At 48.9% G+C, this 17,943-nt stretch overlaps 1 protein-coding gene across 3 annotated transcripts in view; it reads right to left on the bottom strand.

Annotated features, from left to right (window-relative positions):
- Nucleotides 1-17,602, bottom strand: part of KCNQ2 (potassium voltage-gated channel subfamily Q member 2) — a gene marked incomplete at both ends in the record, with an annotated part of 63,516 nt that extends 45,914 nt beyond the window's left edge. For all 3 annotated transcript variants that reach the window (XM_082065687.1, XM_082065688.1, XM_082065686.1), the window contains one exon: nucleotides 17,307-17,602. In XM_082065687.1, coding sequence (XP_081921813.1) covers nucleotides 17,307-17,602 — 296 coding nt within the window. The remainder of the gene's footprint in view (nucleotides 1-17,306) is intronic.
- Between the last annotated feature and the right edge of the window lie 341 nt (nucleotides 17,603-17,943).

Below are 17,943 nucleotides of genomic sequence, written 5' to 3'. Positions count from 1 at the left end.
AAGATTCTCAGCCACACCATTATAAGGGAAGAACTGGGATGGGAAGGAAAATGAGAGAGTTTGCTTTCCTGATGAGCTCTGTTGCACGATCACCACCTGCATGACCCCAGGACACCCCCCAGCCCCTGTGCAGGGATGCAGCAAACCTGCTCTCCTTGCTGCACCACAGCAAGGTGGCAAACAGGAGGTGGTTTTCCAGCAGATGAGGTTTTCTAGGGTCTCTCCAGGACATGTGGCCCGAGCAGGATCATTGCCAAGCCCCATACCCTCTCTGTGCTCCTGCTGGAACCCGCCTGCACATCCACATCCCAGGCAAGTCAGGGGGGTGAGATCTCCTTTGCATCAGGTTTTTGGGTAAGTTCTTTTCAGCTTTATGGACAGATAAGGAACTTTCACAAATCCATCACAAACTACAGAAAAAGGAATAGGTGTCCATAGCTTTACTGTATTTGCACAAATCATGAAACTTCTCTTGTTCTGCCTTCCCTCTGTTTAGGCAGCAATTTCTCAGTTAAATATGGGTTCATAGATATTTTCTCCTTCAACATCCACCAATTTTTGAATCAGTTCCCACTCAGAGTTCCTTCAGCCTTTCCCCCTTACTTATAATAGTCCGGGAGCAGAAATAGCATTATCTGCCCCAAGGTCACCAGTAGAGTCAGAGTCCTGACCTGAACTCATGAACTGCAGGAATTTGAGCAGAAATGGGTTTCACATGACATATATTGTCCCTAGTCCAGCAAAGGATTGTGTATCTCCATGCCAACAAGCAAGAGTGAGCTTAAGAGCTTTTCTGGATTGAAGCCTCAAAGAACAAAAGCCATCTGGAAATGACAGGGAACATAGATCAAGAGCTGAACATTTACAGTGGGAAAAGGGGTTAAATTTAAGGAACTGGTTCAAATTCCTTAAATTAGAGGCAGCTCTAATCATTTGACATACTCAAGGCAACTCAGAGTAAAAGCTTTATTAATAATAATCACCGCATGCAACGTTCTAGCTCTGATGTTCTTCTTTGTCCTCATCTCACATGAATCACTGGGAAATGCTTGTCTGCATATTCTCTGGCCCCACGCACACAGCCTTGAAGGAGTCAGATGCCTGGAGGAAAACCCAAAGTATCCATCAAGCCCCTGCACCTGCCAGCAGAGTCTGTCCCTGCTGTGATTCAGCCCTGCCAGGCTGAGGTTTTCTTTTAAAAACTTGGTTTGTAAAGAATATTTAAAATATATTCACACACCTGCAGAAACGGTTCACGGGAGAGAATCCTAAACATCACAGTGCAATTACATTGAACTGGAAGATAAATTAAGAGTGTAAAATATCGGACATTTAAGTAATTCTTAAAACGTCTGCGCAGGCATTTATTCAGAGCACGTTCATTGATTTTAATGTGAGGGAAAGTTGCTGTCTCATGCAATACCCGTATTATTCAGATTGAAATCTGAGCGCTGCCTGTTTCATCCCACAGGGTATTCCCCCAAAAGAGCCTCTGCTTCCTCCCTACCTCTGGGAAACCATTATTCATGAGTACAGGAATACAAGCCTTCTTAATCTAACCTTCATCTGTATGTGAAGATCAAGTTATTTCTGAGTCTTAAGGGCAAAGCCCTGCTTTTCTGCAACACTTCGAGAAAAAAAATTAAGTAAATTTAAGAAGCCAAGGGCTATGCTGCATAGTTGGAGTGTACAGGAATAAAAACAGCCTCTTGCTGAGGTCAAGTCCCTTTGACTGACCTGGGCAAATCACTTGACCTGACTTAACTGAGGTGTAAAACTGGGTTAAAAGCAAGATGTCCCTGTAGGATGTAATGCTGCATCTCATCTAAATATTCCTCGAGGGAATGGGATATACAAAAATAGGCTCTGGTCTAATTGCAGATAGGAAGATTGTCTCAAAAAGTGCAGGGCTGGTTCCTGCTGCAGACAGGAATAGTAGCTGGTTTTTCAAAGGTCTGTCCCAGAATCAGCAATTCAGCTGGAGCCCAAGGATTCCTGCCCTGAAGGACAAGCTCTGTCTCCCCAAGCTCCTTGAGCTTTGCTTCCCCATCTCTGACTTTGCACTAGTTTTACAGCACCAAGAATTACAGCACCTCAAACACAAGCATCCTCAGGGAGCTGCTGATACCAAGGCTCGGTGGCTCCCAGCAGCGCATGAACCATCTCAGACCCACAGCAGGCAGCTGAATGGCTCAAAATCCTGATGTTCAGTTAAAAAAAAAACAAACCCTCACTTTCCCCACATCTCAGCCAATGTTTTTTGTCTCTATGCAGGCAGGACCCCAGAGCCATGTTCTCAGGCTCCCTCCCACCAAAGAACAACTGAGATTTTGGGTCCATTCCTGGTATCATGTCTCCATAACAAGAAGACAAGAACGCAGTTTCTCAAAGCCAAACACTAATGGATAACACCGAAGCATCACCAAAGCATTGCTAATTTCATTTGCTCATCAGTTTACTTAATTAACTGAGTCTTGGAGAAAAGAAAGAAGTATTTGCAAACTGCCCATATAATATGTCTTAGAGTTGGTAATTTCACCATCTGTTCAATTTTATTTCTCTTGTCCCAGCCAGTGCTTAGGAAGCTGAGAGCCAAGAAGCAGGAGAGCTGGTGCAGAGCTTTTTGACTTTAGACACCAGAAGACAATGACCCTCAAGCTGGGTAAAAAAAAAAAATTGTACCTAGAGGAATAACAGGAGTGCTGCAATCAGCAGAACCACATTGCCTCTCTGCAACTCACACTGGTGCAAATCAGGAATAAACCCCCAAAAGCCAAGGGGGCTGGACCTCCTCAGCTCAGCCAGGTCTGAATCTGGCAATGCCCAAGAGATACTCAAGGTTAACATGCAGGAAAACACAGCAACAAGAAATAAAAAGCCAGCAGCTTTACATCTCTTCCCCATATCAGTAGGTCAGTTTGCTCTTCCATGGCAAAGGTGGCAGAGTGTGGCCACAGTGCTTTGTGTGTCCATGAAGCTGCTCCTGCTGGCACAGGATGGTCCACACTGGAATGGCACCTTGGCCATGCAGCCAGGAGGAGCTGCTCAGGGGGAAGGGATGCAAACCAAAGCCTCATTTCCAGAGAGCTCAGACTTAAAAAGTCAGTGCTCTTTAGCCCTAAAAATTTGCTGAAACAGCCTGTTATGCCGCAGGGAGGGGAGAGCATCACAACAGCTGCCAGTCAAGCTCCGTTTAACTTTGCTGCTAATATAAGTATTTTGGGCCTTCCAGGAGCTTTAAAGCCCTTTTCCACCAATCTCCCCTTTACAGAGGTAATATTTCCCTGAGCTGCAGACAGATTTGCTCCAGTCATGCTGCTCCCTAGGAGCGACAGGGAGCACCTCCTGCCACCACCCACATTGGTGTCTAGAGAACAGGCAGCTCATGACACCAGCCCCACCTGCACAGAGAGCCAGGTCTGCCTAGACACAGCCTCTCCTTGCACCTGATAAATTAATCCCCAGCACCAATTAATCGTTTTATCTCTTGCTTCTTCCCCAGCATAACTGAAAACACAGCAAGCAGGTGGCCAGGTGTGGATGGGAGAGCAGATCACTGCTCAGCACCCCCACCATCAAGAGCCCTTGGCAAGGGGAGAGGATGCCCAGAGAGGAGGGGAAAGCGATGCTCCTGCTGGAAGAAACGATGGCAACCTCAGTTGCCTCCTTTTTAAAGCCTTTCAGGCTGGGTAGCTTTGGGGATTTGTTGCATTCAGGGCTTTTTGGATCACCTGGATGCTTCCAAAGAAGGAGGCATTGCCTCACTGATTGCTCCCCCAAAAACCTGCACCAGTGGGAGAGGGAGGAAGGCTGCAGGTGTCCCCCGGTCCCTGCAGCACAGCTATTTGCAGGCCAGCCCCACACTTTAATCTCATTTAAGGCCACCCTTCCCAGCCCCTTCCCAAGCCCTGTGCCTGGGAGAGCCACGAGCTCACAAAAACCAGCTCCCCCCAGTTCCCCAGCTCCACAAATGACAGGTTTGTTCCCTCTCCTTATTTCCCTGTGCCAGTAAACACAATAATATATAGCAAGCTGCAGGAGGCAGATGATTGTGTGGTGAAAGGTGGAAAACATCTAAAAATGATTTAAAGCAGGGAGGAGAGTAGGAAGAGAGGGCTGCAGATTATATTATCCAAGGAGGAAGAGTTGTTGGGCTGAGGAAAGGCAGCAGACAGGGAAGGTTTTCCTGCCCACCCTGCAGCTCCTTTCTCCAGGTGATGCTCAGGTCCCTGGTCCCAGCCCTGACATGGGATGCCAGCAGCTCCAGCCCTGGGATGGGCCAGGAATAAGGCCAGTGCTGCAGGGGCCAGACCCACAGTGTTTTGAAGCTTACAAGTAACACACGGGGCATGGACACATTAAAGCTGAAGAGAGATTATCTAGCTGCCATTTCAACACGCCGGTAAATCAAAGTCGATGGGAGCCATATGCTCTGCTGGGAAGCATCCATCTCGTTGCCAGGGAAACATCCTCCCCATTTAAAATGGCAGGCAAAGGCTTGCAAAAACCTGCTTTTAACCCCTTTTTTCAGGCAGGATCCAAGTCCCCTGGCAGCATTGAGCTGTTCTGCTGCTGGGCTGCTCCCTGGCAGAGCTGTCGCAGCTTCACTCAGGAGCATGACAAGGGGATGGTTCCTCTCCCACAGGGTCTAAGGAAATCAAACCCATGCTGTGACCCTGCTTCCAACTTCCAGCTCACTCGCAAGCTAGTTTCCACGGTTTATCACCTGGGAAAGCCAGGGATCACCTACCTGGGCCAAATCAAGCAGCCCCACTCAGGGATGCTGCAGGTGCACAGCACAGATGTGTCCAGCTGTGGGGCAAGACTGTTCTAGAGCAGGGAAATAACACAAACCCAGCCTTTTGCAGAGCAGCAAGGGTACCATGAAATGTCTCACAAGCAGTGAGCAAAAATCTGACCTTGGAAATCACAGCGTTCTGGAACCAGGGCTTCAGGCCCGCAGAAATAATAAACCCATCCCTGAGCTCCGCAGCTGGCTAGAGCCTGCAGCTGGCCCTAGATCTCCTTCTGCATCTGCAGCTTTTTGTTGCTCCCTTGCAGTTGAGTGTACAATTATTGTGCAGAAACATGGCCAGAGCCTCTGCCAGCTGACGAGGGGACAGTGATGGGGGTGTGGGAAGGGGTACCCATGAAGCACTGAGGGCAATCTGTAACCCGGCATCATGGGAGTCACAGCAGCAAACGCTCTCCAGCCTATTAATGCTAATGAATTTGCATGTGATTTTGTTTTAGACAGAAGACAGAGACCAGTGACCACGTGGGTACTAAGACAGAAAACTGAACATTCTCTTGCAAGTATCTTAATCTGTGTTTACTTCCAACCTCTCATGATTTTTTTTTTCCCCCTTTTTTAAACTCTTCTTATTTATTGTAAATCCCACAAGTAGATGAAGCCAACTGTTAAAGTACAGAAATGGACTATTTTCTATTCTGATTAGTAGCTGGGCCCTAACAACCTTTATAATGGAGATTTGAGACAATATTTAATAATTCAAAGCCTAGGAAGGTCTGACGGGACAAGGATGCATTGTTCAAGCCTCCTTGTCTGTATGGGAAATGGTTATTACTGCTGGAGAGGGAGAGGCCAAGTTTAGAGCACAGTGAGCGGGGATGCTGGATTATACCACAGGTATCCCACATCACCTAATTCCTCCACACCTCAGCTCCCAAACTGGATAACAAGGGTAACGATTCACCCCCCAGCACACAGGGCAACAGCTGAGGTTAAACCCACAAAAAGCTCAAGACATGCCCATGGCCATCACCAACCAATAAATCCTTCTAGAGCAGAATAAAGCCTGGCACAAAACCACTGCAAAGCACACCACTAACCACGGTTGACATGGACTAGAGCCAGTAAGTGACAGAACGAAGCCACCCAGGAGCACACAGGAGCAACGTCTTCCAGCACATGGCACCAGGGCATGCCCAGCACCACAGCCAAGGGTTTAGTCCTCCCCTGTATGACATAGAATCACAGAACAGTTTGGGTTGAAGGGACTGTCCCAGCTCACCCTGTGCCACCCCTTTGGGACATGTTCACCAGCTCAGGTTGCTCAGGGCCCCATCCAGCCTGGCCTGGGATGTCTCTAGGGATGGTTCAACCACCACCTCTCTGGGCAGCCTGGGCCAGTGTTCCACTATTCTCAACATCTCACAGCACTTGCTACAGTCCTAAATGCCTTTCCCAGCCATTAACTTGCCTCTTAATCCAGGTGACAGCAGCTGGTGTAGAGCTCACGAGGAGATGCTAGAGTGTGACTTCATCGGGGACTCCTGCTCCTGCCCTAGCAGGGAAAGTGTCACCTTCACTGGGTGACATCATATAAGATCTCCCCAGCGATTTGTCAGCTGGCTCCAAGATATGCTCTGGCTGTCTGGAATAATGTCACTAGGCATTGTACATATCAAACAGCCCTTTTATGAAGCTACATGCTCCTTCCTACTTCCTTGTTGGCTCAGAGCCTCACAAGTGGTCTGTGCTGCACATTGAGGACACACACAGTGATAAAAAGCAATGAATGGATAACAGCCAGGTAGTATTTTGAGTTACAGCATCATCAGCCTGCTGCTAAACCAAAGCAGGAGCAGCTCTCCATCCTGGTTGTGTAACCCAGCCTCGCAGGACACTCCCCGTAATTACAGGCCCTTTCCTGCAGTCCCATGGGGGCCATATTCTACATTCATGAAAGGATGCTCAGTGCTTAGCTTCCTCTCTAGCACATTTTTTTCAGTCTTCCATAGAAACAGCAAAGAGCAAGAGGAAGCAGGAGGAAGAGGGTGAAAAAAATAAGGTTTAATTAATTTTCATTTAATTTCTGCTGGGCTTTTAGCAAATGAAAAATAAGTGAGCCATCCCATCAGGTCTGTGCTGCCTCCCTGGGATGCTCTACCAGCCCATGTTTCACACACGGGTGCACATCCCACCATCCGGGAATGGCAGCACAGGGTCAGGCTCAGCTCTGGCCGCTCTTCCCAACTCGCATCCCACTGGATGTGACTGCAGTGTAGATGGGCCTCCCCAGCCACAGTTGGGGGCTGACAATCCATTAGTTTAATGAATTTCTCTGGGGTTTTTAATAATCTGGCCCTTCTCCACGTGGGAGCAGATGAAGAGCAGGGTTGGGTAGTGCTGGAATCACTTTGGAGGTTCAGCCCATTTCTCTGCAGGGAGCTGGGGCTTGGGCAGGTGCTCTACACCCACACCTCACCCACGAAGGGATTATTTGCATTTGCAAAAATGCAATACTTGCATGGCCAAAGTGGCCACTTCAATGAAGGTGCTTCCCAGGTGCTCCAGTTCTCACATTTGGATGGGTCGAGCCCAGGCAATGACCAGCCCTGCCTGCCAGCAGGTCTCCCAGATTTGGCTGTTCCAAATCAAGAGTGGAGACCTGAGGCTGGGATACTCCTTGCCTGTTTGTAGATGTCTACACCCTCATCTCCCAGGAGAAACAGTGGAAAAAACAGGAATATCCTCAGAGTCCCATTCACTCATCTTGTTCAGGCACTTCCATTACTTTTCCATTTTCTCACAACCTCCAATCATTCCCCCCGTACTTGAGGCAGGTTAATCCATCACCAACTTGGAAACAAGTTTCAAATTGACATGGTATTATTTATTCCAGGCTAAAATGGGAGATCTACTGATTCAGAGACTAAGCCTCAGCAGCTTGCTCTCTGCCATTTAGCACAAATTGAGATGCTCCCACCACCCACAAACAGGCTCAGGGCTGGAGGGGCAGCTCAGACAACGTTTCAAATTATATCTGATTTCTGTTGCAGAAAAGAAAAACAACAGCAGCAGCAAAAGGTCACTGCAGAAATTCTTCCTACCACTCATTAGCTGGTATGGCAAGGGAAAAGCTGCTAAATGAGAACAGCATTAAAAACACCTAAATGTTAAAGGGGAAAACATGGGAAACAAGAAAAATTCCATGCAAAATTCTGTGCGACTGCATGTTGTGTCTGACAAATTACAAAGATTGCAGGGAAATCTCATTTCTCTAGGTCTCTTTCCTTCCTTACAGGAATAGCCATAACTCAGAAAAAGACAACTCCAGTGGTGCACATCCAGCACCCACAAGGACCAAACCACGAGGTCACATCAACAGTTTATTTGGTGCTGATACAGATTAAAGGCATTAGTCCCTCAGGCTATGGAGACAGAGCACTCATGAAGTGCCAGCAATTTAGTTCAAGACATAATGACATGAGGACTTGTCCCTCTGGCTCAGGGTGATGCTTAATTGGGTGTGAAGGCAGCTTTTGGATTAATATGGTCATCAGCACACTGGCTTATTTGCAGCTCCCCAGGAAGCTGCTACATGAAGGGCTCTCCTTGCACCCCCAAATCATGCACAGCAAGGCAGCTTTTTGCAAGGCCACCAAGCAAACACAGGATGCGTCTGAAAAAGGACCATCCCAGGAGAAATAACAGTGAAATTCCTCCAAACCTGGCAGCTCCTGCACTGGCAATGTCTTGGAGGAACCCATCTGCATCTGCCTGTGGCACCTGTGCTCTGATACCAACGGAGAATTGCAGACACTCGGAAATCTCTCATCTCTCCTAAATAAGGAAAATCCCACTGAGCGAAAACCCAACATCATCAGCAAATTGATGTCAGCAGAGCAAAGAAGGTACAAATCACACTTCCACCGTGTTCATGAGACACTGTAGAGCAAGACTTGCTCCTGGACATGCAGTGAACTGTGCCTCTGCAAGTTGTCCCAGCAGCTACACAACCCCAAGACAGACAAACACCCCATGCAAACTCTTACCCATGCTCCAAACGGCCACGCTCCTTCAGCCAGGAGAAATGGGATCAGCAGCACAAAGCTTCCAAAGGATGGAGCCAGTTTGAGGGTTGGCTTTGCTGCTCATTCAAGCTTTATATAGAGTCAGGGCAGGATCCAAAAGCGGAAGAGAGACACCCACTCCCAGGGAGTGTAACACACACCGAAATAAATAGCTCCCTGCCTAAGGAGATGACTCAGGAATATTCCCACTAGTCCTTAAAGCACAAATCATCACTAATAAACCCCCAGGAACCTGGAAGAAGGCCCAAGTGAGAGGTTAACTGGACAAGACATGGCATTTTCAGCCTTGCCAGATGTAGAGGAAGGAGGAACAACCACCTTACTAAACCAATGGCCACACCAGCCTGAGCCCTTCATGCCATCTCCCTGTCCCAAGAACAAAGAGCATCCTTATTCCTGGGGACAGGGCTTGTTTCTCACTACCCCTCTTGGAAGCATTCAAGCTTAACTACCATATGGCTTGAAGTGGCAGGAGGCAACACAGCCTCACTCCCTGTTTGTCCAGCTATAATACACAGATATTTAACTCCTCTGCTCTCCTCTTGAGTGAAAGATGGAGTGCTCTTACATGCCTTATGACTTTATTCAGATGAGGTAATGAACCTCCAAGCAACCATAAACTCAATTAATCGACACTTTGAGACTCTGAGTTGTGCAAAAGCCCATAAACATGCAGCAGAAAAAGTCTCCCTGCGCTGTCATTTCGCTGCCACATGTAACACTTAAACAGCACGAAAGCTGATAAGCCCAATTCACAGCCCTCTACACGCTGCATTTGTAATGAACTGCAAGATCACAGCAAAGTGCCCCAGTACGGGAGATCCATACCCCATGAAGATGTGTCTCATCCTCCCAGTCCAACGTTAACCCTGCTGAGGTCCTCAGGCTACAGGATTTACTGCCAAAATCAGCTGCTCTGGCCAAAGCCAACCCCAATTTCCTTTGGAAATTCAAGGAACACAAATAGAAACCAACCCACCAAACCAAAAGCAAATAAGCAGCTGGGCAAATACTATTAAAAAGAAAAATGGAGCAAAGATAAATTTACCAGCAGTCCCCCAACAGCTACTTTATGCCTTTCCTCTGTCTTGTCTGTTCAATACAGTAAGTCCTTGCAGCAAGAACTGCCTCTTTTTGGCTTGATGTGCAGAGCAGAAGCTTGTAGACTTCTATTTCCATTTGGGGTGTTCACACACTACTGTAATATTAAAATCAATACCAAAGGGAAAACAATATTAACTATTATTTGACTGAAGTTTTTCTTTGGCACCGCAGATTAGTTTTCCCCACCATATCAAACCAAAGTCGCAACAAACACATACAGTGGGTACCCAAACACGAGCTACTGCGTTCACAAGCAGAGATGGAGAAGAGGTGCACGTGAGTCACATTTGAGTCAGGATTTCTGCTAGGTTTTTTCTCTTTTTTTTCCTCTGCGTATCATAATAACTTTATAGGCAGTGACAGTGTATCTCTGGAAGCTGCATTAGGGTTGCCTGTCCTGCTGTGCTCATTCATCGCAGCATGCAGCAGCAGCTCAGCTATCACCCCAGCTGCATTTTGCTTTGATGCTGTCACCTCCCTGGGCTGGCAGAGCTCTAAAGGACAAAGCAGGACTTCCAGGTAGATCAGGGTTTGCTTACAAATGAGGCGGTTGTGAATTCGTGGGAAAGACTCTCTGGAAGACAAAAAATCCCTGCCTCTTTCAGTCTTGTCCTGAAGAGACCAAGTGTCAACCACAATGGACTGGTGGGATCCCCAGATGGGTAGTGGTTGCCTCCCAGCCCAAGCAGGGACAGTTGTTTCCTCTGATCTTGCCTGTTTTCATGGGGTTTTTTTGCCCTGTCTCACCTTCCCATTAAAAAAGAAGGATCTCTGAATTAAGACTGACCCCTGGGTACTCCCCTCCAAGAGCCTAAACACAGCTGTAGCTGCTTATGAACCATAATCAGCATGAATAAGATTTGATTCTCTTTTGATTTCCCCTGGGTCTTGGGTTGCAGGTCTGCAAAACTTGATCCAGGTTTGCCATAAAAGTTCCTTTCTCCAAACTGCTTCTCAGACACAGCTGAGTAAATGTGGATCCCAGATCTTGGTCATCCCAGCTCAATGTGGATCAGCCCCATCTCTCACCTTGACCTCACAGGATGTCCAGAGAGTAGTTCCAGCTCTGAATATCTGCCTTCTGTCCTCCTCTGGACTCATCCCACCCAGCTTTCACCCCAGGCATTGAAGGTAATTTGGGTTCCAGGAGTCCCAGTGATCCTGATGCAACTTTAAGTTGCCTCCCTACAGCAGCAAGAGTGAGAGGTGAGAAGATGTCACCGGTCTTCTGCTCCCCACACCTTGGAAAGGCTGCCCTTTGACATCAAATCCACTCTAAATCACCAGTTAGACGCTTACAGACACCAAAGCTTTCCACACATCTAAAAAAGCACATTAAGAGGCTGGAGTGATACTAAAGACAGATCAGAGATCTGGAGGAATGCTCCAGTTTGCCTCATTTATTGGCAGTTTGACAGCCAAGACGCCCCAAGGCTGTAATAAAGCAGCTCTTGCCATCCCAGCCAGTGACTCGTGCAAAATACTCTGCATCAACCAACACTATGTAATTAATTCAGTGCTTTAGAACAAATGTGCATGACTCCCCCAAAACATCTTCAATGTGAGTGTCATAGTAGGCCACATTTGCAGTTTACCCAGGATAAGGCCAGGAGCTGAGGTCACCCACAGCTTCAGTGAAATGATCAAGTATCTCACAACTAGTTCTTATAGAGAAAAACAACATTTTTCTTTCAATCTGGGTGGATGGGCTCATTCACCAAAGGCCCACATTTAAATACCTGCTCTTGCAGTCCTGGTGGGGCCATCCCAGAAAAAAGGACTGGCATGTCCCTGCCACCACAATTTCAACAGGAATCTGTCCCTCAGGAACTAAGAAAACAACTGAGCATTTGGGCCACCTTAAAAGGGACTATGCAGCACTAAGTGTTTGCCAGAAGTGTCCCAGAAGCCAAATACCAATCTTAGGTGCTTTTTTATGCTGGTAAGCCCCACTGATGCCAAACAGACTGGCAAACAAAATCACCAAACAAATCACAGTGTCTCACTGTGCTAATGTCCTCTCCCTCTCTGCAATGAAAAACAAAACAAAAACAAACAAACAAAACCCCCTGATGTTTGCTAACTGCATCTCTTAAATCAATGCCTATCTCCCCTCCAGTACAGGATTTGGGGTTTGCTTTTTGAGTTATTGCCTCTTACAATAAATCGAGCCATAGCAAGACTCATCTAGTTGAGGTGTGTTGCAGCACAGAAAGGAGGTCACCCGGAGGATCGGCTTGTTTTTCAGTTCCTTAATGTCAGTGTGGGGTGAATGTGACGGCTGGAACGTGACACATTAAAGCGACTGAAATCAGGTTGCTCCCACCAAGCTCTGACTAAGCAGCTGGAGAGAAGCTCATGAGGCATCACAGCAGGAGGGTCTCCCTGGTCCCAAGGACAGACACAACTGTGCAGCTGAAGGGCATCACCACCGGATGTCCAAGCCCAGCAGTTCCATTAATGCAGCACCTATGGGAGATCTGTATCAGCCCCTTCATCCCATGTACTCACTAGGACACAGGGAGGAGAATCCAGGAGGTCCCTGCATGTCACCTGTGATGGGCTGAGTTTGGTGGCATCATCCCTGCCAGCAATATCCCTGCTGTGGGTGAGGACTGGACATGAACAACCACCCCTCAGTGCTTGAGGATGGATAAATGAGAGCGTCAAACTAAATTTACCCCTAATAAAATGCCATAAAGCAAGTATGAAAAAATGTAAGTGAAAAAACAAAACAGCTGCCTAAAAACCCAACCCAGGCAGCAGAAAAATGGCTGGGCGCTCCTAGAGCCACTCAATCCGATGCAAAAATATTATCTTGGAATGGATCTATATGAAATAACCATGTTTTCTTCAATCCCTGAGGAGCAGAAGGAGTCATGAAAGAGGCCACCTCTGCACTGAGAAACCCTGGGCCCTCAGGGAAGTAATTGCATCATGTCTCCATCCTCCTGACGGCCAGATGAGGTGATGCCAGGATGCGGGCAGCATGGAGAGGAGACTTTCTGGAGAGAGAAGTGGCTTTTGGCTGGGTTAAAAGGGAAGAAAAAACGGGATGGCACAAGGAAATTTTAACAAAATTAGACAGGGAGGAAATGTTCTTCCTTACTATAATTTGAGTCCATGCACTTGCTTAATTAACTGAATACATGGTGCACCGTATGCGGATAAAAAAGTGCATCCAAACCTATTTTTAACGCAGTTAAAAAGACGCATTAAGGTTGTAAATTCAAAGTAGGAAATGCAAGAATTACATTGGCCCTGGGGACACAGCTTTAAAACTGTCTGAACACAGGCTGTTTTCCTGTTACTGCCCCAAATCCAGCTCCCCATACCTTCATTTTGGTGACCAAACACAAGCAGTGCAGCCAGGGGATCAGCAGATGTGTCTCCAGACACATTGGGCTATGGAGATGCCCAGCGCAAGTACCTTGCTTAGGCTGGCACAGAATACAGTGATCCCTCCTGAAATTAGATGGCAGGCAGGGACAAAAGTCACTTTCAAGTATCACAGCCCTTCAAACTCAGAACAGGACAGGTTACAACAACCAAGGTAAAAAAAGTATAAGGAAAAAAAAAAAATCTAAATTTTTGAAAGAAATAAAATGGAAACATTTTGGAGGCAAAATGTCTCCCTGTGCAAAGAACCCTGTTGCATTCCTCAAAAAGCCTGGCCTGATATTTAGGAAGGGCTCAACTTTTCAAGTTTCAGCTCAACCTTGAACAGAATGGGGCCACGTGCTGCATTGATAAGGCTCTGTCAAAAAAAAAAAAAAAAAGGAAATTAAAGATGCCAAGTGAAATACTGGGAGAAAATGAGAGAGAAGGGAGGCTCAGACCTTTGGGAGCCTGAGTCCAACTCCAGCCATGCTCAAAAATGGGACCTGTCAGGCTCAGTTGTCCATGGGGCTGTGCAAAATATATATATTATATATAATCTGTATACACACACAGCTACCATGAGCAGGTCACACAGTTGTGCCAGTGTAGGAAGAGCTATTAAGTATAAAAATGAATCGCAACACAGATACAAAATAGTGCTTTTGCTCACAGAGGTAATAGTGCTTTTTTTACAGAGGCAACATCTGAGATGAAACCACGTTAATGAGTTTGGGGCTGGGAGCTGCTCTGAATTTCCCTGGTTTCCTATGCATGAAATGGTGCAAAGGGGAATAAGTAATGACAGGAAGAAGAGGTGGGGAAAAGAATCAGATGGATTGGATCTAGGATGCAACACTGGAAATAAATGCAGCTTGCATGGGCTTCTCAAAGCAGCACATCAATTGCCTAGTGCAATACCAGCCTGGGAGATGGGCCTCTGCAGACAGACATTTATCAGTGGTATTTACACAGAGGCACCTCTCAAATTCAATAAAATTTAAAATTTATTAATGTCCATGCTGGAAGAGTCTCTATATTAACAGTTTGTGCCTTGGCATTCGGGTGCAGGGAGGCTGCCTGAGCAGCACAGCAGCTCCACACCCAGAAATGCATTGGGGTCTATCAGCAACAAAACAAGGTAAAAAAACACCCACCCACCCACCACCTTGCAGGGTCACATACTCATCCACAGGGCAAGTAGTTCACAAATCTTCATACAAGAAAGTCCTTGTGAGTAGCAGGAGCAGGGAAATGGTGCTGGCAGGTGGGGTCAGGCAGCAGGACGGGGCTGCTCCATCCAGCCATCCTCAGGACTCCCCTCCTGCCGTGTGAAGGCTAAAGGTGCTTTTGTGCTCAAGACTTTTGGCACAAAATGGGGTTTTGGGCGGGAGAAGGCAGTGTGACCCCAATAGCACGGGGAGGGCGCTGCACCACACATACAAACTTTATGACCTTGAGCCAGTCTCTTCCTGCCATATCTTTGGAAAAAAAAAAAAAAGGCACTAAGCCTTTTCTCTGTCCTGTCTGTCTGGATTAGGGAGTTCTAGGTGCAGAAACCCAGGAAATGCCATCCCTGCCCCACTCATACACACACAGAGCTGGCACAGAGCAGTAACCATTGCACAGGCTGATGCTGGTGACTTTGTATAATGCTTACCACATCCTTCAGCACTTTAAATAATGAATTTATAGACCCCTAAGGCTAAACCATTCATACACATAGCTCAGAAGACTGGAATCCATGTAACTTCCTGAAACATAGTAAAAAATTAATTGTATCACTGATGGTTCACAGACATGGGTGCAATTACCACTTCAGCCCTGAATTCAGCCTCCTTTTCCCAATGGGTCCATGGGTGGGGGTCAGAGGATGGTTTTATGGTGGTTATATCTCCCAGCTGCTTGGGTATCACCCCCAAGGTGAGCCAGGGATGGTCCCCAGTTCCCCGCACATCCCAGGCCAGCATTTTCTAATAGGAGTACACAGCTCCATGTGGTGTCACAGAAGGGACAGGTGGAGTCATGAGCCCAGGAGAAACACAGCTGCTTGGGATGGGGGAAGGAGGCAGCTGCACAGTGAGAACCAAGGGGACCCTGGCCAGACACGAGGGACAGGGCGGTCATGGGAAAGGGTGCCCTGGCAGCAGGTCAGTTTGGGATGTCCCCACTCCTGGATTACTGGTTGCCCAAGCAAACGCCACGCAGAGAGCCAGAAGGGTCTGAAGTTAAAACAGGGCTGTTGTCTTAAGCCAAAGATGTTTATAAAGCCCTCAAAGTGAGGGCTACCCTTGCCTCTTACCACTTGGCTTTCAGCCCTTTCCACTTCTGTCATTGTCACCCCAACAACCCCAGGATGGGGTCTCTACTACATCTAATAGCACGTTGCACACAACATCCTCCCCGTCCTCGGTGCACGCACAAGCACCCAGCTCACAATGTGAACACTCGGCTACTTCACACAATTGTAGAGGATTTTGTGAAACAAGCTGCCTGCAAGTCCAGAGAACGGCCCTGAGCAGGGAGGATGCTCACGGGTCCCAGTGCTGGACATCACACTGCTCCTCATAGCTGCAACTGAGCTCCAGCGATGCCGCCTCTTCTCCTCTCCCCTGTTCCTTGGAAGAAGAGCCCCTTGCAAGGACCCCAACTCGCTGCAGTGCCCAGCAAAGCTCCCCCTTCCACCCAGCCAGCGTTTCACCAACAGGACTCACCAACACCTCCCTGGGAGGCCTCAATGTACAAAATGGCTGAGGACCAGAAAGCATAACCCAACATCTTAGCTGAGAACAGCATAACAGCAAAATGATGAGGGAAATAAAAAAAGGTTCCAGCATCCCCACTCCCCCCCCAAAAAAAAAAAAATCTTCTTGCTGGGGCTGACACAGGCCCTAGCCATGATGAAAAACATGCAAACAAAAAAAAAAACCATCAGCACCAAGGGAACAAGCACTCAAGCCTGAGCCCAGGCCTGCAGAAGAGCCCGGTGGGACTGTGGAAAGTCCCAGAGGGAAGGGAGTTGCAGTAACACAGCAATTTATCTTGACCCTCCCCTTGCCATCCTCTAAACAATGGGAAGTCATCTGCTCTCCCTCTGCAGCAATGCCTTCAGATGTGGGCATCTTTCTGCCAAACTGCGGGTCAGATGTGGCCATTTCTGGCTAAAAAAACCTGGGTGGCAGAGGGGAAATGTGCACCCTGGGACTGCTCCTTTGTTTACCGCTCCATCGCTGTGCAGCCAGGAAGCCCCAGACACTGATTAGCATTCCTTTCTAGACACATCTTTAATTCAGTGGCTTCCCATAAGGGGATAAGGAATATCACCAGAACCCAGTGCAGAGCCACAAAACCAACCCTGGCCCCAAACCCTTCGCAAGCCACCCAGCAGCCAAAGATGGGGCCAGGGGAGAAGGAGCGCTGGGGGGTGGGAGGAGGAAAGACACTGCCTGAGCAGAGCTTTTTTGTTCCTCTGCTCACAGCATTGCTATGGTGATTTCAAGCAAGACGGAGGAGCAGTCCCTACCCATCACTCCCGCTGCTCCAGCCCCCTGCACCCACCGCATGAGCAGCCCCTTCCCCCGCAAGCAAGAGCGGGCAGGGAGGGGGCACAGGGGGCCGATGCATTGCACCTCCCTGGGGGAGCCACCCCCCAGCTCTGCAGGAGCAGCTTCTCTCGCCTATCCCCCCGGATTCCCTTACCCACCGCCCCCCATCCCCGCGTGGTTTGTCCGAGCACCGGCTGGGCCAGCGATACAGCGGCGACCCGGCTGCTCCCGGGGCTGGGGGGGGACTCAGCCTCCGCTGGTCCCCAGCATCCAGCCCTCTGGGGCTTCCCAACCAACCCTGGCACCCGCTCTGCAGCTGGAGCATCCTTCCCCTCCGGCACGCATTTTGGGGGCTGGGATGGGTGGCGAAAGGGGGTAGATCCGGACCGGGTTGGGGGGTCTCTCCCGTCGGGTTTGCCTCCCAACCCTTTTACTCACACGTATGCGTGGTAAATGAAAGCCCAGCCCCGCGGTCTCTCCAGTACATTGTAGAGGAAATTCTGCAGCTTGCGGTAAAATGCATTCCTTTTGGGGGGTTTCCCGCTGCCCGACACCCCGGAGCGGGGTTTGCTGAGGATGCTGCCCCGCTTGCTGCTCTCGGAGCCGGCGATCAGGAGCGCCCCGTCCCGGCTGGAGTCCGGGGCTCCCGGGTCCAACCCCACGAAGCCCACCTTGAGCTTCTTCTCAGCGGCGGGACCCGGGTAAACGCCTCCGTTGCGGGATTTCTGCACCATGGTGGCGGCCCGGGGAGGGTGGCGGTGGCGGGGCCGGGGGCGGCGGGGGCTCCGCCCGCGCTCCCCGCCGCTGCTCCGCGCCCGGCGCAGGAGAAGCCGCAGGAACCGGCTGCAATCTGCTCCGGCAGCACCGCCCCGGCCGCCACCGCCCGCCCCCTTAACCCTCTGCCTCCCCCTCCGGCAGCAGGTTCTCTCACTGCCCCCAGCCCGAAAAACCCGGGTTTGCCATCCTCCAACCAAGACAAAAACAGGCTCTGGCCTCTTCTCCAGAAAAATCAGGATCTGGCATCATCCCCCAAAAGGAAGGCTTCAGTATCTGCCCTAAGCAGGCTCTGGCATCA

This window comes from Streptopelia decaocto (genome assembly GCF_964273445.1).
Source record: "Streptopelia decaocto genome assembly, chromosome: 14".
In the NCBI taxonomy this organism is placed as follows: Eukaryota; Metazoa; Chordata; class Aves; order Columbiformes; family Columbidae; genus Streptopelia; species Streptopelia decaocto.
This window is presented reverse-complemented; position numbering and strand designations above follow the sequence as displayed.